The 19748-nt window shown below is 68.8% G+C and overlaps 1 protein-coding gene across 1 annotated transcript in view; it reads right to left on the bottom strand.

Moving 5' to 3' along the window:
* Positions 1-19410, bottom strand: part of NOTCH1 (notch receptor 1) — a 47303-nt gene extending 27893 nt beyond the window's left edge. Inside the window, 4 exon segments of the mRNA XM_080667227.1 lie at positions 274-612; positions 1393-1655; positions 17312-17393; positions 19124-19410. Coding sequence (XP_080523353.1) covers positions 274-612; positions 1393-1655; positions 17312-17393; positions 19124-19184 — 745 coding nt within the window. The 5' untranslated portion in view covers positions 19185-19410.
* Between the last annotated feature and the right edge of the window lie 338 nt (positions 19411-19748).

Genomic DNA, 19748 nt, shown 5'->3' with positions numbered 1-19748 from the left:
GCCTCCTGGGGCTGCAGGGGTCCTGGGCCCCCTGGGGGTTGTGGGCCCAGCTGTCCCGTCACCACAGCAACGCCCACCCGTCAGAAACGGGCAGGTGGGGGCCCGGGGTGGCGCCTGACCCTACGCCGTCCTCCTAACACTATTCCTTTCTCCGGACCAACCCGCACGCCACACCCAGGGCACCTTCTAATCGGTGCTTGGGGCGCACCCCCCCCCCCCCGCCCCGTTCAACCCGCCCGCCCCGCCCTCCTGGCCGAGAGCAGCCAGCCGTACCTGGCAGGCAGGCGCACTCGTGCGTGGTGTCGCCCGTGGGCCGGCAGGTGCCCCCGTTCTGGCAGGGGGAGGGGCTGCAGGGCACGTAGGGCAGCTCGCAGTGCGGGCCGGTGTGGGTGGCGCGGCAGGCGCAGCGGTAGGAGCCGACCTCGTTGAGGCAGGTGCCCCCGTTGAGGCAGGGCGGGGGGTTCAGGCCACACTCGTTCACGTCCTGCCTGCAGGTGGCGCCGTGGAAGCCGGGCGGGCAGTGGCAGATGTAGGAGGCCTCGAAGGGCAGGCACTGGCCGCCGTTGGCACAGGGGTTGGAGGCGCACGGGTCGGCCTGCTGGCACGTCTTCCCTGGTGGGCGAGACGGGTAAGAGGGGCACTCCGGCTGCCCTGCTCCCCGCGGGGGCCTCCCCCCGGGACCCCGGCGGTGTGGGGCTGGGATGGGCTCAGCGGCATCCTCTCCTTAACCCCTCCCCACCTCCCCGGACCCGCCGCTCAACTCGGCCACCTTTCTGTGGACGAGCGACCCAGGTTCCAGAGGCTGAGCCACCGCCCGGGACACGGGGAGGGCCCAGATCTGACGGGGCCTGAGCCTTCCGAGCCCACACGCCTGCACACTTCAGTCCAGGCCAGGGGTGGGCAAACGTTTTGACTCGAGGGCCACAATGGGTTCTTAAACTGGACCGGAGGGCCGGAACAAAAGCATGGATGGAGTGTTTGTGTGAACGAATATAAATTCAAAGTAAAGGAGCGGAGGGGAGAGCAAGAGAACCCTCCGCTCTTTCGGCTCCGCGGGCCGGATGGAACAGCCGAACGGGCCGTAGTTTGCCCACGGCTGGTCCAGGCCCTGCCCCCCGGACAGCAGCAGGCGGCGAGGGGGGAGCCAGTGCAGGCGGCGGAACCCCACCGCTCGGGGCTGCAGCGGGGGTCGGGGGTGGAGGCTTGGGCTGTTTGGGTTCACAGTCCCCGAAGGCCCAACGAGAGCCCAGGGCCTCCTCCAGCCACACAGACGGGCCGGGCCCCCGCCAGCTGGGCACACACCCGGGCAGCTGGGGCAGGGCCAGGCCAGCCCGCCCTCGTGCGGACGGAGGGTCTGATGGGGCGCTCGGGGTCCCACCGCCGCCCCCTCACCTGACCAGCCGGGCGGACAGAGACACTTGTAGTCGGTGAGCGTGAGCAGGTCGCAGGTGCCGCCGTTGCGACAGGGGCTGGGGAGGCAGGCGTTGTCTTGGGGCGTCAGGCAGAGGGGCCCCGAGAAGCCCAGGCGGCAGCTGCAGGTGTAGTCCGCCAGGCCGCCCCGGTCCAGCACGTGACACGTCCCGCCGTTCTTGCAGGGGGCACTGAGGCAGGGGCTGTGCGCCTGGCACCGCTGGCCCACGAAGGGCCCACTGCAGCTGTGGGCGACAGGGCACACGGAGCCGTCAGTCCACTGGCCGCCCGCCGCTCAGCACCCGTCTGGGGGCCCCGCCTGCCCCCCCGCTCAGCACCCCATCTGGAGGCCCCGCCTGCCCCCCGCTCAGCACCCCGTCTGGGGGCCATGCCTGCCTCCCCACCCCCCGCTCAGCACCCGTCTGGGGACCCCGCCTGCCCCCTGCTCAGCACCCCGTCTGGGGGCCATGCCTGCCCCCCCACCCCCCGCTCAGCACCCCGTCTGGGGGCCATGCCTGCCCTCCCACCCCCCGCTCAGCACCCTGTCTGGGGGCCATGCCTGCCCTCCCACCCCCCGCTCAGCACCCCGTCTGGGGACCCCGCCTGCCCCCCGCTCAGCACCCGTCTGGGGGCCCCGCCTGCCCCCCGCTCAGCACCCCGTCTGGAGACAGCAGGCGCATCGGGCGGGCTGCCACCGGGGCTTCCCCAGGGGACGTGGACGTGTCCTGGGACCAGGGCTGTGACCGCACCTCGCCGTGACTGTGCCACTGCCCCTTAACGGCACGCTGTAAAGCAGCGAACTCCGTATTAAGTGAATTTCACCCTCGTCACCGGGGGACTGGGCTACAGACCAGGATGTTCGGCAGGACCCGGCTTAGATTTCGAACCCACGTAGGGGCTCTGAACTCCGCCGTGTCCCCTGTCCCCCTCCGGGCTTTCCCCGATGAAGATGCTCCCGGGGGACCTCGCTGGGGCTGAGGTTGGCACCCCGCCCCACCCCACCCCCATCCAGCCCCGGACTCTGCTCATTCCCTTTGGGATCAAGTCTCCCCAAGACATTCAGGCAACTCGAGCCGAGATGGGAACCCCCACTTCACAGCGAGATAAACGAAGGTATCGGGGTCCTTCCTGAGCTTGGGGGGGGCAGGCAGGCGGGCTGAGGGCTGCCCTGTGAGCAGGCCTGTGTCCCCCCAGAACTGCAGGCACCTCAGGAGCAGGTGAGCGGGAGGGGCCTCCTGTCTCCCTCCCCCACCAGGTGCCCGGCGTCTAGAGCTTGGACCGTACCCCTGGCCGAGGGCACCGCGGGCCCCGCTCTGGCGGGGGAGCTCGGCGGCGGCTCTGGGACCAGCCAGGCGTTGCCCTTCCCAGGGGCAGAGCCTCTGAGGCAGAACGTGCCGCCCGCGGCGGCCTGGGAAAGTGGCCCCCTGGCTGCGCCCACAGCTCTGGGCACTGGGGGGCGGGGGGAGCTGGCGGGGAGCCAGGGGGTCCCCTGGATCAACAGGGGCCTCGACGCTCCTGGGCATGAACCGTCCGCCTTCCAGAGCCCCGCCGGAGGGGCTGCCCTGGCACCGCCCCTGGAGCTGTGGCCACCTTCCCGTGCCAGGTGTCCAGCCCTCAGTCCCGCCCCTCCCGGTCCCCCCAGGAGAAGGCCCGGCCTGAGGGCCAGCGGTGGGGGGGGAGGCCGGGGCCTGAGCGTTTCTCAGCAGCTGGGTTGCTCCTGTCCCCGAGGCCCGGGAGGCCCGTCTCCCTGAAGGCTTTTATCTGCGGCCGCGGCTTGGGCTTGGGCAGGGGGGACGGGGAGGACGCAAAATGGCCACTCCGGCCCACCATCTGTTGCCAGAAGCCAAAAGTCCCAAACCAACTGGCTTAGAGAAACAAACTGCCGCTGGGGGCGGGTGGGGCGGGTGGGGGGGCGAGGGCCACTCAGCCTGGGCCGCCGGGCAGACGCCAGCCAGTGCTGGGGCTCCCCCAAGGCCTCACTCCCCGGGTCTCCCCCAAGGCCTCACTCTCTGGGGCTCCCCCAAGGCCTCACTCCCCGGGTCTCCCCCAAGGCCTCACTCCCCGGGTCTCCCCCAAGGCCTCATTCCCCGGGGCTCCCCCAAGGCCTCACTCCCCGGGTCTCCCCCAAGGCCTCACTCCCCGGGTCTCCCCCAAGGCCTCACTCCCTAGGGCTCCCCAAGGCCTCACTCCCCGGGGCTCCCCAAGGCTTCACTCCCCAGGTCCGGGAAGGCGGCTGGGGCCCCCCTGTGTGTGGATCCAGTTACAGGCCACAGCCCTGGCCTGAGCTCACTGGGAATGGGGGGGGGAGAGGGGGGAGCAGAGGCAGCCCCTCCCCCAGCCCTTCAATGCCTCCATTGTCCGGAGGAGCTGGCTGCTGCTCCCACTTGGAGAAAGGCTCTTTTTTCTTTCCCAGCGGCCGGCAGAGTGGGCAGCGGAGGGTGCCGGACAGAGGGCACTGCCCGTCACAGCGGGGAGGGAGCGGCCCGGTCCCGCCTCCCTCTCACTCTCTGCCCCACCAGCTCCAAGGGGAGGCAAGGCTGCCCGTGCCCTACATTTTGTGGGCTAGGCCTCTGTCCCTGGTCCCAGGGGACACCGCGGGGACCCCTGCCACTACAGCAACCCCCCGCTCAGCAGCCTAATGTGTCTGGACACCGGGTGTCCCCCCAGATATGACTGAACCCTCGAGCCCTGGGGCAGCATCCCAGGGAGCACCCTCCTCGGCCCTCCTGCCACCCCGTCCTGAACGGGGACCCCTGAGAGAATCCGTTGGCCCGGGCACAGCACGGCCAGGCTGCGTTAGGCTGGGCTGGCGGGAGGGAAACGCGCCCAGTAAGGCTGCGGTGGAAGCCTCCCCAGTAAGTCAGGCGGCGGCGGCGGCGGGGGACAAAGGCGGCGGGGAGCAGGTGTGCCTGTGGCAGGGGACGCGGGCGGCAGCTGCTCCCCGCCGGGCGCACGGGCCGCCAACCCCGGCGGGCGGGCGGGAGCAGGAGGCTCCCCCTCGGGGAACAGCAGCTGAGAGGGCCCATTGTCTCCGCTCCCGCCCAGGCCTGGTGGACGCTCCGTGAAGGCACGCCGCCCGTCCTGGGCTGGGCCTGGGCACAGCCGCCACCCGCACCCCAGCTCTGGGACAGGCAGGGCCGCCAGGGAGGAGCAGCCCTGGGGGTGGGACGGGAGCTGAGGCAGGTGCTTTGTGGGGGAGGGAGGGTTCCAGGTGCAGCCAGGGAGGGAGGAGGCCAGGCGAGCAGGTCTGGGCCTGGGGAGTCCCGAGGCCGCTCCTGCCTGACCCCTCGGCTCCAGCTCCAGGTGGCCTCCAGCCCCGCACCTCTCTCCCCCGCACCTGTCTCCCAGCCTGGTCACAACGCCCATCTTCCCAGGGACAGACACCTGTCGCCCCGCAACCAGACCTCCCCAAGAAGGTGGCTCAGCGGTTGAGCGCCGACCTGTGAACCGGGAGGTCAGGGTTCGATTCCCAGTCGGGACACATGCCCGGGTTGTGGGCTCCATCCCCAGGAGGCGGCGTGCAGGAGGCAGCCGACCCACCACGTTCCGTTCATTGAAGTGCCTCTCCCCCTCCCCCTTCCTCTCTGAAATCCATCCATACATGTACATATAGAGCGTGGGAGGGACCACACGGCCCCTGGTGGCCATCCTGTCCTCGACACCTGTCCTAGCGGGTCAGTGTGTGTCTTGTGGGGACAGCCGCCGGGGCTGGCGAGGGAAGGCGCACCCACTGTTTGCCTGGATTCGGGGGGCTTCCTGGAGTCACACCTCCTGCTGGCCCCCGCCTCTCCCTCGGGACAGACAGCCTGGAGAACGGCCCTGTCCACGCCCCGGCCAGCCCCCGGCGCCCCGGCCCACGCTGGGGGGCCTCGCATGGCCGTGCCTTCCTCGCTCCCTCCTGAAGGGGGTCACTCTGGCGTCTGCTGCTCCACTCGCCTTCTCTCCCCTTCTCTCCCGTCCCACACGCGGCCCTGGTGGCAGCAGGTGAGTGACAGGTGGGGCTGGGGGCTCGGGGACAGGCTTCCGGCAGCCGCCTCCCGCCCGCCCGCCCCGAGAGCGCCAAATGGCCTGTTGTCCCACAGCCGCTGCGCTTTGCTGCAGCCTCACTGTCTCCACGGCGAGGCCTCCCCCCCCCCCCCGCCCCCCGCACTCCGCATCCACAGAAATGCGACCCCAGAAAGCCTCCAGAGGCAGATGTTGCCGCGACCTTTCACCCGGGACTAATTCTAAATTGTGCTGTTTTCCTTTCTAAGCGGAGCGGCCATCTGCCACCCCCAGGGGACCGAGGACAGCTGCCTCCACCCAAACGAGGGAAAGGGGGAGCCACTAAGGAGTGGGGAGCCCGCAGGCTCAGTTCGCCCTCAGGGAGCGTGTGGTCCAGGGTGGTGGCTCCCGGGGGCTCCACCGATGGGCGGTGACATGCAGTTCGGCCAGGGCAACACTGTGGGGGGCCAAGGGCTTTCCCGGCACAGAGGCCGCACTGTCTGGGGCCCAGGACCCGCAGCAGCCGTTTGCCGGCTAGAGGCCACGTCTGCAGGGCCCGGGCCGCCCCCCGCAAAGGTGGGCAGCGGCTGAGTCTCCCCCGAGGCGGTGAGGGACAGCCCCGCGGTCCCCGGTCCCTGCACACCCAGCCGGCCCCCTGCACACCCAGCCGAGAGGCCCACGGGCACCTGTGAAGGGAGCCGCCTGTCCTACACCAGCAGGACCGCCCCGGTGCAGCGGGGATGGCGGGACTCCACCCACCTGCCATGCCAGCCTCCCCGTCAGCCCACCTTCCCGCTGCCTCGGAGGCACCGTTACTCAGGGGCCTGGGGCCTGGGGCCTGCTTTTGCGCAGCCAGAGGCCCCTCCCAGCCCTCACGCTCCCCAAGCCCCAGCACCGCCTCCCCTCCCAGGCTTCCCGCCCAGGATGGCGTCTGGGTCCTTGGGCTCCGGCCCTGTGCCCTCCAACCACAGTGCAGGGCCCACTGCTGGTGAGGCTGCGAGTGCAGACGGCTCGGGGCGGCCCTCACCCCCAGATCCTGGCCTTGTGGTTCTAAGCAAAGACCCACTGAGGCCCCTCAGCCTTCCACCCAAACCACCAAGATGGGCACAGACCCAGGGCCGCCCCTGGGCAGCGGGGCCAGGAGCCTCTGAAACCCCCGCCCTGGGGGAGGACAATGCCCTGTGCCAGCCCAGAACGGGGCAGCTGTGGGAGACAGGCCAGGGCAGCACCGGACTGAGAGGCACCAGACCCAGGGTCCCCAGACGCCTGCCCTAGAAGTGGGGGGGCCAGCAAGCCCAACTCTGTCCCCGACCAAGGCCTCAGCCCCTCCCTGGGCAGAGCCAGCCCAGTGGTCCCACATCCCAGCACCCCCCGACCTCCCGCCTTCCAGGAAGGATGACTGCTCGGCCTCCCCCCACCTGGCGGCCTTTCCCCCTGGGAACCAGGGACAGCTCAGCTCCTCGGGGAGAAGCCTCAGGAAGCCCTGAGACCGGGGCGAATGGTGCCAGGGAACTGTTCCCAGCCCCTCTCCTCCCTCCCCGAGCCCCCGGGACAAGGAGCCACAGCATCAGGGTCCCAGGTCCCTTTTAAACCTGCAGAAACCTGCAGACACCTTTGTCCAGACACCTGCCTGACCGGTGACCTGCGCTCCCAGGATCCCGGGACCTCCTCACCTCCTATTCCGGTTCCCAGCCCCTTCCTTCCCCCCCCACAGGCAGTCAGGGGCTCAGGGTGGGGCTCAGGAGTGTGTCTGGGGCAGAGGGGCAGGGAGGCAGCACCCCCCCTTCCCCGAGGAGAAGGAGCAGCCAGGTCTGATGCTGACAGACCCCAACTCCAAACATCAGTGGCCCTCAGAGCAGAATGGCAGCGGGGCGGGGGGAGGGGGAGGGGAGGGGGAGGGGGAGGGGCGGTGCAGAGGGCGCCTGTGGGCCCTGCAGGCCCTGCTTTCCGGCCCAAACAGCTGCTCAGGGCTCTGGGCTCCCGCCCGCCCGGAGTCTCTTTCCCAAGCTGCGCCTTCGGGGTTTGAAAGGCGCTGGGAGGAGGAAGAGCAGGAAAAGCGAGTCTTCTGTCCTGGCTCCGGGGAAGCCCTTTGTGTGGGGGCCGGAGCCGTCCTCCCCGGAAGTGAGCGTTCCCACCACGGAGAACACAATGCACCCCCCCCATTGTCCCCACGCCTCCCCCTGGACGTGGGAAGTGGGAAGGGACGGAAAGGCCAGGGCAGAGGTCAGGCGGCTTCCCGGACACGGCCCAGCTGCCGCGGCCAGAGCAGCACAGGCCAGGGGCTCCCACAAAGCGCTGTGGTGGGGGAGCCCCACGGGCAGGGGGAGCAAAGCCTGCGGACCCTCCCCTGGGAGGCGTTTCCCACCTGGTCCCCGAAAGACAGAGCCCCAAGCTGGAGACAAGGTTGGGGTGTGGGTCCTCCCCTGGGCCCTCCTGGACACCCCCCACCCCAGACGGCCCCGGGAGACCCACGCAGACGAGCCTGCAGAGCCCCCGGCGCTGCCCGGGCCTCTGCCCCCCAGCAGGCGAGCCCGGTGCCGTGCAGGATCGATGGGCGCTGAGGCGGGCGCGCCCGAGGACTTAATCCCAAACTCGATTAATTAAGTCAGCAACGGCCGGCTGGCTGAGCTCGGCGCCAAAGCCAGCCCCGATGCTGGCCGTTTCTGGCCTCTGCTCTCCGGAGAGACGCCGGGGTGGGGGAGGGCGCTGTGCTCCCCCAGCCACGCAGGCGGGCACTCGGGGGCAGCCCTGGCCCTGGGTTCAGTGTCCTGAGAACTCAGGGGGAGGCACCAAGGACCCCCTCACGGCAGTCCCAGAAAGAGGAGAGGGAGGCCCCCCCACCTGCACTTCCCGTCGGAACCCTGCAGCCGTCCCGCAGGTGCACGCCGGGCCATTTCCGAGGCGAAAACGGGGCTCACGCAGGTTACGCCCGGGAGTGCATCTCAGCCCTCCTCGCCCGTGAGGTGGCCAGACCCCGAGGGGGGTAAACAAGGATGGGGGAGGGGACTGGAGAGTGGGCACAGGGAGGGTGCACCTGCATCTCTCCCCGGACCCCCTGATCCCAGGGACCGGCCAGACAATGCGTTCTTACATCCTCACGGCGTGGCTGAAACACGAAACCTGGCCGGGGGTGTTCTTGGTGAGAGGCCTGGGAATTGGGGCGCCTCCTGCCGGCTTCGATGGGCCCCAGCTCCTCCGCACCCCTTCTGGCCAACAGGAGGGTCACACCAGCGCTGGACGCCTGTCACCGCCCGCTGGCCCTGGGGACCAAGGGCCGGAGCCCGCAGCTAGCTGGCGGCCGGCGTTCCTCCCCTGCTCCCAGGACACCCTGGACTCTGGGCAGCGGGACCCTGGCAGGGCCAGCCGGGGCTGCCCCCGAGAAAGCCACAGTGTGAGGCACCGGCTTCCGTGGTGGTGCCCGTCACTCGCACCCCTCTGGGGTCCCCAGCCCCCTTTTTTCCCTCTGGCCTTCTCTCCCAGTTCACATCAGCCCAGCGCTTCCCAGCCCCACCCCCTGCTGGGCAGACCACCAGGCTCCCAGACTCCCTGCCGCGGCCTGCTTGTGGCCCACTGCGTACCTGGCTGTCCACCCCCACATCTCAGCCCAAGCCCAGCACAGCCCCCAAGGTGCCGGGGACACAGCTAAGGCTGGGAGACAGGCCAGCCACCTGCACCCGGGCCAGGGTGGGCCTGATGAGGGAGGGCCTACAGGTCACACCCTGGAGACACTGGGGGCTGGGCCAGTTGGCCTGGGGCGGGGGCTTCCATACGGGAAAGCAAAAGGGTCCCAGCCCTGTGCCCTGCGTGCATGACCCTGCCCTGAGCCAGCAGTGGTCTGGCCCGAACGGGCTCTGGGAGTAGAACTTGGAGGCTGCTCGGGAGACAGGGAGGGCGGCTCAGGGGACCCACCATCTCCCTTCCACAGCCCGGGGGAACCTGTATAATCTGAGAAGACGCGGAGCTAAAAATACCACAGGCAGGGAGGCTGCGCAGCGCTCTGCACCGAGGGGTGCTTCCCATGTGGGGTCACCGTCCTCCCAGGAGGAGGGGCGCTCAGAGAGGTCACGCCCCCCACGCGTGGGAGGCAGGGTTGTGCCAGGGTCGTGCCAGGGCCGGTGCCACCGACGGCAGCACCACCCGGGCCAGCGGCATGGTGTCCAGTAACGGGGAAGCCCAGAGCACCCGACCGGCCAGGGTGCGTCTCCCTGCAGCTGGAAGCCAGGCCTCCCGGGCCACAGCCCCCACATCGCCGCCCAGGGCCCAGGTGTGCCCGCCGGACACCTGCCGAGCTCCTGCGCTGCGCCAGACCCGGGTACCGGGCGCCACCGAGGCCTGAGCCCCTGCCACACGTGTCACTTGGGCACAGCTCGGGCCGTGTGACAGGGGCTCTCAATGAGGCCTCCCTGGTTCTGACCCCGGGGCCACCCCGGGAGGGCCATGGCGGGGTTGGGGGAAGGAGGGGGACCTTCAGGTGGAACCAGAAGGCCCAGAAGGGGTCACGTCACCCGGGCCTTCGTGGAAGGAGGAAGAGGCCGAGGCCCCGAGGGGCGGAAGTGCGGCCGCCCCCCCCCCCCCCCCCCGCCCCGCGCCACCCGCGGGCCTGGGCACTCTCCCGCCTCAGCCGGTGCCTCTTACTGAAAAGCCGTCAGGGAAAACACACAGGCTCAGAGCCCTGGCTTCTCCCCCAAACCGCTCTCATTTCCAGTAACTGCCGCTTCCACTCATCGGCAACCCACACCCAGAGGAAATGGGGGGAGGCAGGTCCCCGAGGCCCATGGCCGTCCCCGTCCCTGCTGCTCAGACAGGGACGGATCTTCCCAGAGGCCGCTCACCTTGTCCCCGCGTCCCCCCCGCAGCAGCCCTGCCCCCCCCCCCCGCCCCCGTGGCCTGGAGAGTGGGCAGGGGCGTGTCTGCTGCAAAAAACGAGGCGACACTCGGTAACTCTAGGCCCTCAGTAGGTCTGCTGCCCCACCCCCCAGGCCCCACGGCAGAGCCTGTGGCTCACCTGTGACTCAGGAGCCAAGCTACTGCCTCAGGCCCAGCCTATGGCCTATGGCCTATGGCCTATGGCCTATGACCTATGAACTATGATGGGGACCTGCCTGCCAGAGGCTTGGGCTGGGCGGGTGTCAACAGAGTGACAAGGGGACCAGTTTTTACGCAGCTTAAAAGAACCAGCAATGCAAGCACTTCAGAGGCACACAGGGTCACCCAGCCCAGGGACAGGGCGAGCGGCCGCCAGGGACACGCCCCCCCCCCCCCCCCCACATCGCTGTGGGCGTGACCGCGGCCACTCGTGTGCTGAGAAGCTTCATGACCAGCCTGGGCTCCGCCTGATCGCCCACTGGCGAGCAGCTCCCTCTGAGCCCCCGGCCGCACCTGTCCCCACCTGTCCCCATCAGCCCAGTGCCTGGCGGTCGGGGCCTCCCCTTGGGGACAGCAGCATCTGGGCCTGCCCGATCCTGAGACCCCCAGGCCGAGACCAGGCGGGGCCTGACAGCTGTGTCTGAGTCACCCCGGCCCCCCCAGTGGACCCCCCAAGGCCCTGCCACACAGGTGAGCCCTGGACCCATGAGCGAGGAGGCAGGACACGAACAGCCAGGCGGGTAAGCCCTCCAGGACCCCAGAAACGCCGAGCCCCCGAGGCTGTCTCTGCTGATCAGGGAGAGGGCGGCTCCCACCAGCCCCAGCTCAGGAGCCCCAAGGGCTGGGCTCCGGATGGGGGGCGGCCTAGCAGGAAAGGTGTGTGATGGCTGCACCCCCCTGGGAGGTGCCCACACCCACCCGACGGGCAGCACCCACTCAAAGCAGCAGCTTCGCATCGGGGCAAGGGCCACGCTTCACCTCCGCCCCTGGGAAGTCCCAGAATCCAGGTCCCGGCCCCTGAGCATGGGGGGCATGGAGGAGGGGGAGGGGGCCACATTTCCCAGAATGCTTCTGTCCCAGGGGCAGCGGGTGCGGGAGTGACCCGCAGCAAGAAGAGACCACTCGGAGGTGAAACATCGGGAGGGGTTTCTGCTCCCAGAATTCCATGGGTCACACAGGTGCACAGAAAGCAACCTATGATGAGGGGACCGTCGAGCAGCCACCCCGGGGGACGATGCTGACATTCACCCATGCCTGAGCACAGCAGCCACATCAAGGGTCCCCAGGCCGCTCTGGTGCCTGCAGGAGACAGGGAGCCCCCAAAGCCAGAGGGCAGCGTGGAGAGGGCCCCATCTATGTCCGAGCACAGGGGGCCAGATCCCGGCTCCCACCTGCCTCATGCCCTCGAGCTGGCGTGGGGCCCTGAGCACACAGGGATCCGGCAGACACAGCCGGGCTAACACCCAGGACACACAGGCCTCACTCAGGGGCTCCGTGCCCTCTGGGGAGGCGGCCACACAGGCCAGAAATGAGCACCGATTCTCCCGGGAAGCCTTCCAGACACGGGCCACCCCCACCACCCGCCTCCTCTGGACTCACGTCCAAGCCGGTACAGGCCTCGATGCCGGTCCCGTTACCTGCCGCTCTCAGGCGGGTATAGGCGGGCAGGAGCCGGTGCTTCGGGAGTGAGGCCCTGACCCCGCTACCGCCGCGGCGAGGGTGAGCCCGGGACCCCGACGGGTGAGGAAGCGGGACATGAACAGCCGCGTGTGTGAGCCACCCAGAGAACCGTCCAGAACATGCACCCGGGGGGGAGAAAGCAGGAAATGCTTGCCAGGGGCCAGGGGCCAGGAGCCAGGGCCGGGGCGGGTCTGTCTGGCGTAAGGAAAGTTCTGGAACTAACTAGGTAATGGTGATGGCTGCACACCCGTGAACATACTAAATGGCCACGGAAAGGTACCCCGTAAGCAGCTGAAACGGCAAAACGTATACGTGCCCTTGACCACCGAGATACCTGTGAGTATCTCCCTTCTCCCCAGATCCAGTCGTGAGGACGGGTGGGGCGGGGCATGGCCCTGTGGGGGTGCCAGGAGGAGAAGGCCACTGCAGGAAAGGGCACCCCACTGCTGGCCCGCCCTCCCCAGGGCACCTGCCAATCATGCCTGCTTCCAGCAGGTGCGTGCCACCAGCAGGCCAGGTGGTGAGAGCACAGAGGCCAGGGCTCGCCCCAGACCGGCAGAACCTGCCTCGCCACCTGGCCAGGCCTGGCTCCCCGGCTCCTCTGCCCCCACAGCGCTGCCCACCGCCACCCCCGGGCTCTGCAGGCCCATTCCAGGGCCCTGCCGGGATGCAGCTGGAAGGGAGCTTCGGGGCCACCTACCCCAAGCCCTTCACTCAGAGGGGGAAATGGAGGCCCCGGGAGGAGACGCAGGTCCGAGGGGGGGCACAGCAAACCACAGCCAGGCCGGCTTTGCATCGTCTAGACCCTCCAGGTGGCCCCTAGAGACAGCCAAGCCCCTGCCTTGCCCAGAACCTCCAGGACCAAACACATCCTGACCCACAGCCAGGATGCCCCAGGCCAGCCGCTCGTTAAAGCCTCCGAGAAGGCGGGAAGTCCGGGACGGGCCTGCCCAGGCAGGCAGAGGCTCTCAAGCCGGCCTCAGGCCCCACCCAGCCCGGCCTCAGTGTTCCCACCTGTAAACTGGGCCTGTACAAGGGCAGAGCTGGCCACCACCTGGAGAGGAGGAGCCCGCTGCACGGCATGCCCACCGGGGTTTTATGGGGCCGGGCGGAGCAGCTGGCCGTGGAGCTCCTGTGTCCATTATTGAGGAAAGCAATCTAGACGCTCAATCACCTTTGCAAACAGCCACATCCTTTCACTATTTATAGACGAGACATGAGACAGGAAAGGTGTCCTTCTCAGCCCGGGAGAGCCAGACCCCTCGGCCCAGCTGGCCTGCCCAGCAAAGGCGCAGTGAACGAGGGCCTTCGGGCTGCGCCTGGCACTTGAGGAGCGGAGCAGTCACTCCCCGGGTCCCCTCCCCGGACACCCCAGCTTCTGGGTCCCAGAACCCTGGCCGCGCCCCCTCGCGCCCAGGCCCAGCGCCCCCTCCGTGCCTCGGAGCGGCGCCCTGGCCAGCTGCGTGCCCTGCCCCCACCCCCTTCCTGCGACAAGCGGTTTCTTTCTCTTTCTAAAAAAATACGATCGCGATCTTGTCAATGGAAAAAACGTTGGCTGCCGCTCCGGGGCGGGGCCTGGACGCCACCTCTCCCGACGGGGAAGTCAGCGAGACTTTCTAGTTGACGCTGCGTGTGGACACGTGTTTCTACAGAAAGTCCCGCAGCGGCCCTCCTGCGCGCAGCCTGAGGACGAGGACGAGCCTTCACTGTCCTCCCCGCCTCGCCTCGCCCGGGACTGCGAGTGACTCAGTGGAAACAGCCAGACCAGGTGACAGACACGCAGAGAGCGCGTCCCTGGAAGCCAGGTGGCTGGCCCAGTCCCTTCTCACCCCAGCCACTTCCTGCCTGCACCTCCGAGCCTCCTCTTTTAAAGGGAAGTCGTGGTCTCGGCCCTGTTTCCTCGAGGGGCGGCCAGGGAGGACCCGGGCGGCGTGGAAGGATGGGGCAGTGGGCAGGAACCCCGGGAAGAAGAGGCGGGGCCTGCGCTGTGTGACCCTGGGGCCGGGCGCAGGCTTCTCTGTGCCTCGTTCACTTTCCCGGGCCGGGGCCACGCGGGGTGGCGGGGTCCCTGGGAGCCGCCCCACCCTCTGCGCTCACCTCCACCGGACGTCACGCGCCCATGAGCTCGCCTCTCCTGCCCGCACACGAGAGTGGGCTCCACGGGGGCAGAGGCTGTTAACCGAGCCCGCGTGCCCATGCCTAGGGCAGACCCCAGCACACAGCGGGCGCCCCTCGCGTCTGCCAAAGGAGCAGCGAGGGAGCTGCATGGGTGACTAATGCCTCGGCCGCGCGAGCCCCTCCCCAGGCCGTGCCGGCCAGCCCGCCAAGCAGCCCCTCTCGGGTTCTCCAAACTAATTCATTAGCCAACTCAACGCGGAGAAGGAGGATCCTGAAACCAGCGCCGTCAGCTCGAAAGGAGAAGGTGGGAGAAAGAGCCCGCCCGGTGCCTGCTGTGTGCGCCCTTACCCACCCGAGATGCAGCGTGTGAGACCCTCGTCACGGACGGGGTCTGCAGTCAGCGGGCCTTGCGACCCAACACGGGAGGGTCCGGAGCCAAAGGCCACCGCCCGCCCGCCCGCCGGACACTCCTCCAGGGCTCTGGGCACGGGGCTGGCCCGCGGCTGTGATCACCTGACCTTCTCTCAAGCAGGGGGAGCGTCTCGGTGCCCCTAGGGCCTCAGGATGCCCGCGCAGGGCACACGCCCGGATTGCAGGCTCGATCCCCAGTGGGCGGCGTGCAGGAGGCAGCCGATCCACGATTCTCTCTCATCACCGGATGTTTCTCTCTCTCCCCCCCGCTTCCTCTCTGATATCAATAAAAATATATTAAAAACAAAAACAAAACGGGGGGAGCCCACATCAGTACCCCCTCAGCACCTACTACGGGGGGCAGTGACCCTCCCTCGGCCGCCGCAGGCCACCAGCCCCCACCGCACACAGCGCTGTGCAGAGGGGGCCCCACACAGGGCCACCGGGGCCGTGCAGAAGGGGGTCCTCCTGGCCCCCGGCCGAGGGACCGCGGGGACTTCCTGGGACGGCGCCTGCACTTGCGACTCCCTCCCACCCTGGGCCACCTGACGGCGGCTTCTGGGGGCGGCTCCCTCTCTTTGCAGTGGAGAAGGATGATTCACCAGGTACGGACGTGTCTGGCTCCGTGACCCACTGTTTCCCACGCGCTGTCCGTAAACCGGCACAGTCAGAATTTCCCGAGGGCCCGGGTCGGCGGCTCCCTGGAGGACAAGGGCAGCGACGCCCCTGCCAGACAGGATGGCCTCTCTCCACCAGCAGACCGGCCGGGGCCTCCAGGGAACAGCGGGGAGTGGGGGCAAGCAGGCAGGCACAGGCCTCAAAAGCGGAGGGAGCCGGGGCCCTGTCCCCCGAGGGGCCACCGTGTGCCCAGACCCGGGCCTCTGCACACCTGGCCGTGACTGGGGCCGACCCCGGCCTGGTCCTTCACCTCCAACCCGGCCCCGCCCAGAGGCAGGGCCTCTGAGGACACCGCTTCCGCTCATCTTCCAAGTGGGTCTGTGGGTGTGCACAATGGGGTCTCTGTGGGCTGAGCTCGGCCGAGTGCCAGGCCAGACCGAGGCGGGCTTCCCGCCAAGGAGGGGGCGCCAGGCCCGGGGGCAGACAAGGCCCGCGCCCTCCCTGATCAGCGGCCTGGCTCAGGCTGGCAGGGCTCCGGAGGCGCCCAGGCTCGGGGGCAGGAGGGCCCGTCGCTCTATCGCTCCGTCCCTGATGCCTCATCCCGAGGCCGGTGAGCGGCGGCAGCAGCCGTATCCCAAGGCCCACCCCCCCCCCCCCCCCCCCCCCCCGGTTTGGCCCAGGACAGCACGCGGCACGGGTGTCGGCCAGGGCGACCTCAGTTTCCTCCGGGCCAGGCGGTCCCTGCTCCCTGGTGGCACTGAGGAGACCCGGCCTCCACGCCGCCCAGCACAGCACTCTCCTGCCTGCCCCAAACCCTCTGCAGAAGCATGGAGACCACCCCCCCCACACACACACCCCATGCAGGCGCGGGCTGGCGGGAGGAGCTGTGCATTCTGGGAAGCCACGCATAATTAATCACACAGCATTAATCCGCCTCCCCCGACAATAGCCTCTGCACTTCCACGGGGTCCCAGCTGTCGGCTCTGAATGAAGGGAAACAAGATTTAGGGCATCACGCCTCGGTGAGGCTTCTGCGGGAGGAGAAAAAAAAAAAGGCCCCCAAAAAGCAAAAGGGGAAAAAAAAAAAAAAAAAGTAGTGTGCATTCATTAGCATCTGACAAAGACACAATCCTCTTTGTCCAGTAAACTGCTCGCAGGCCTGCCTAATTGGCCTCAGTGTGGGCAGGGGGGGAGCGCCCGGGGCGGCGTGGCCGCTGGCCGAGGTTGTCAGGGGAAGGGGCCCTCGGCGCTTGGAATGAGGGCTCGGCGCTTGGAATGAGGGCTCCCCGGATGGATGGCGGGATGGCGGCCGCTTCCCCTGTGGCCTCCAGGGGGACAGGGCCTCCCTCTGTCCCGCTAGCGCCTCTTCATTATTCCCATCAGGGACGCATTCAAGTTGAAGGGCACTTTGCTACACAAGGAAAACATCCCCGAGGCTGACGCGGACTCCCAGGCGGGCAGACCAGACGGCAGACAGGCACCCCCCTCCCCAACACATGCTCGTTTCACAGCGGGGGGTGGGGGTGGGGGAGGGAGAAAATGGGGAACCCAAGACTCGGAGGGTGAGGGGCCAGGCACTTGGGGGTCGGTTTAGAGCTGCAGATGCCAGGACAGAAACCACACTTCCAGTAGGTACCCCCACCCCCCCAAAAAAAAAACAGAAGAAAGGGGCACGGCTGATACTACCCACAGGTTCCAACTTTTATCCCCCGGCCGCACCTGAGGCCGGAGGAGCAAGCTGAGCCCAGGAGGGTGGGCTTGGCTCTGAAATAGTCAATTTCTTGCTGAGAGGCACGGCCTGCCCGGAGGAGCCGGAGCCGGGGCGCTCACCTGCCCTGTGCTCCTGGGCTGGCAGGGTGGGGGCTGGGCCCCTCTATAAAGGGCCCGCAGTTTCCCCGGCAGGCCAATTGTCTCCCGGGGCCTTTTGGAAGAAACGGGGTACCGGGAGTTCTCACTTAGCCCCCCAGGAGCCCGGGGGGGGGGCCCCGCAAAGGAGTGCTGGACCCTCCAGGGGCCGGACCAGCTTCCCGCACGGCATAATCGGGGTGATTAAATAATTGCCAGACTCTGTCCAATAAAAGTAGCACGTGACCGCACCCAGCCTCCTGGGCCATCTCCGGAAGACAATGGCCTAGTGTTCTGTCCCTGCCGCCCCGCGCCGAGGCGAGGCTGGGGGCTGCGCGCTCACAAAGCAACAGGTCCCGCGGGCGCAGGTGCTACTCACACGCAGGCCTCCGTGCCGCTGGGGAGGACTTCACACTTCCCGCCATTCAAGCAGGTCTCGCTGGGCTGGGAGCACCGCAGGCCTGGGGGGAGGAGGGGGCAAGAGGAGAGGTCAGCTCCCAGGCACCCGGGCCCACCCCAAGGGGCATCGCCCACCCCTCACCTCCTCTTCTGTATAATGGGGTTGCCCCAGGGAGCCCTTGCATGAACCCCAAGGGGCTTCCATATTCTGCCCAGAGCTGACATGGGGGGGGGGGCGGGAGGAGCCGGCTGGCTGTGCGGCAGGTGCACCAGGGCGCTCAGCGTGAGGCAGGGCGGCCCGAAAGGCCGGCTCAGAGAGCAGCAGCGGAGAGAGCGGAGAGGGCCTGGGCACTATCCCAAACTCTGCACCCCCACCCCCCGTCTTCATTGGGGAGCCTGGCTGGGCTGGGGCCCCTATCCAGCCACCAGGATTGTCTTGCTGTTCAAACACGTTCTGCGAGGGGGCAGCGCTGGGGCAGCGCTGGGGCTGGGGGGGGGGGGGTGGTGGCCACACTTGGCTCCCCCGATCGTGGGAAAATACGACAGCTGCAAGGCCAGCCGCCCCGCCCGCCGACAAAGCGCCCGCCGGCCGAGGAATCAGAGCAGCCCATTGTGCCAGGGCCGCCTCCTGGGGCACCAGGCCTGCACCCTGGGGACCTGGCCCCGCCTCCGAGGACACCCAATACCTGCTCCCTCAGGCATCTTCAGGGCTGCGCCCCCTACGCACCCCAGGGAAGATGAAGATGCCCCCGTTTGGAAGGAGTTTGACCCCATAAACGCCAAGAGAGGAATTCATCCGGCCCCTCCCTGCCCCCTCGCCAGGGCTGTCTGTGTAAATCAAGCCCCTCACGGAAGCGGGGACGGGGCGCGGCAGGGAGCCCTACCTTCTGGAAGTGGGGAGCTAATGCTTTCCTGCAACTTTTAGGGAAACTGAATCAATCGCCAGAGATTCCTCAGGGACCCCCTCCAAGTGCAGTGGAGAAATGAATGAGCGCCCCCCTCCCCACACCCGCAAGGTTTCCAAACTTGAACTCGGCAAAGTGAAAGTCCCCCCAGTAGCAGTTGAATCTTTCACGCCCGGCCCCCCAAAATCTGTCTGTGAGCCAGGATAGGGGCAGCGACCTCGCCCGGGGAGGGGACATTGGCCGGAGGGGGGGGGGGAACGGCCAGGCGCCCTGGGACCCTTGGATCCTGGGTCCGCGCCCCTGTCCCTGGCTTCGCGCGAACTCTGCCGACTGGGTGGGGGAGACTGGGCCCACTTCGCGCCCCACTACGCCCCACGCCTCGCACTCGGCCGGGACGCGCGGCTCGGCAAAGGCGAATGCGGCACCCGGACCCCATACTCCGCGGCCCAACATCCGCCCCTGGCGCGGGCCAGAGACGAAGAAAACAGATAAATGGCCCCAAAGCAACAGGAAACCAAAACCGACTCGATTCAAATCGAAAAGTGGTAGGCAGTTCGCCGCCGGGGACGAGCCCCACGCGCAGCTGGTGGAGGGCGCGAGCCCAGGGCTGGGCCTCCCGGCTCCAAACCGGCTTCAAACCCGGCCCCAGGAGCGGGCGGCACGGGTCCATGCCGGCTGGGCAGGCGGCGCGGGGGAGGGTCAGCCCTCCTCCCGCAGCCCCAGACCCCGGTTGTTCCCTCCCACCCCTTCCCCGCCCCGGGGCGCCCGGTCCCCTTTTCTTCCCACCCTGGCCACCCGCTCCCAACCCCCCGGGGCGCGCGCGCAGGGCGCCGCCAAAGTTTCCGAAGGGCGCGGAAAGTTGCGGGCTCGCGGGGGCAGGCGCCTACCTCGTGCGCCGAGCGCGGGCAGCAGCGCCAGGCAGAGCAGGGGCGCCAGGAGCGGTGGCATGCCTGCCCGCCGGCTGCCCGCTGCGTCCGGTGGTGGCCTCCTGCGCGGGCCGGCGGGATTCGGGCACCCCCGCGCGCGCCGGGAGATCCCACGGGCGGCGGAGGCCCTCTACCGCCCTCTCCTTCTTGGCGGGCGGGCGGCGCTGGGCTCTGCTGGCCGCTCGGCCCCCCGCTCTGCGCCCCGGCTGGTCCCTTCGCTGCGCCGCGCCCGCGCCCGCACCCACGCCCCTGCGCTCCCTCCCGCGGCCGAGGCACTAGTGAGGTGCGGGGCGCCCGTGCGCTCCGCCCCCGCCCTCCGGCCCCGCCCCTGGGCCCCGCCCCCGCCGATCCCTCCGCAGCCCTTGCCCCCTGCCTGGCCGCGCCCCTCCGCGCGCCCCGACCAGCCTGCACCTCCCCCGGCCAGGGCACGCCATTCGGAGCCCGGGTCCTCCGGGCTGGGGGCCCGCGGAGGGCGGGGACCCGGGGATCGGCCCTAGGGACTACTTCTCGTGCCGAAAGTTTGCAGAGGCCAAAAGTTTGGTCTCGGCCTGCGGAAGGATCCGGCTTTGACGGGGCCGGACCCAAC

This window comes from Plecotus auritus, assembly GCF_963455305.1.
Source record: "Plecotus auritus genome assembly, chromosome: 5".
NCBI lineage: Eukaryota > Metazoa > Chordata > Mammalia > Chiroptera > Vespertilionidae > Plecotus > Plecotus auritus.
Note: the sequence above shows the minus strand (reverse complement) of the source record. Positions and strands in the feature narration are given on the sequence as shown.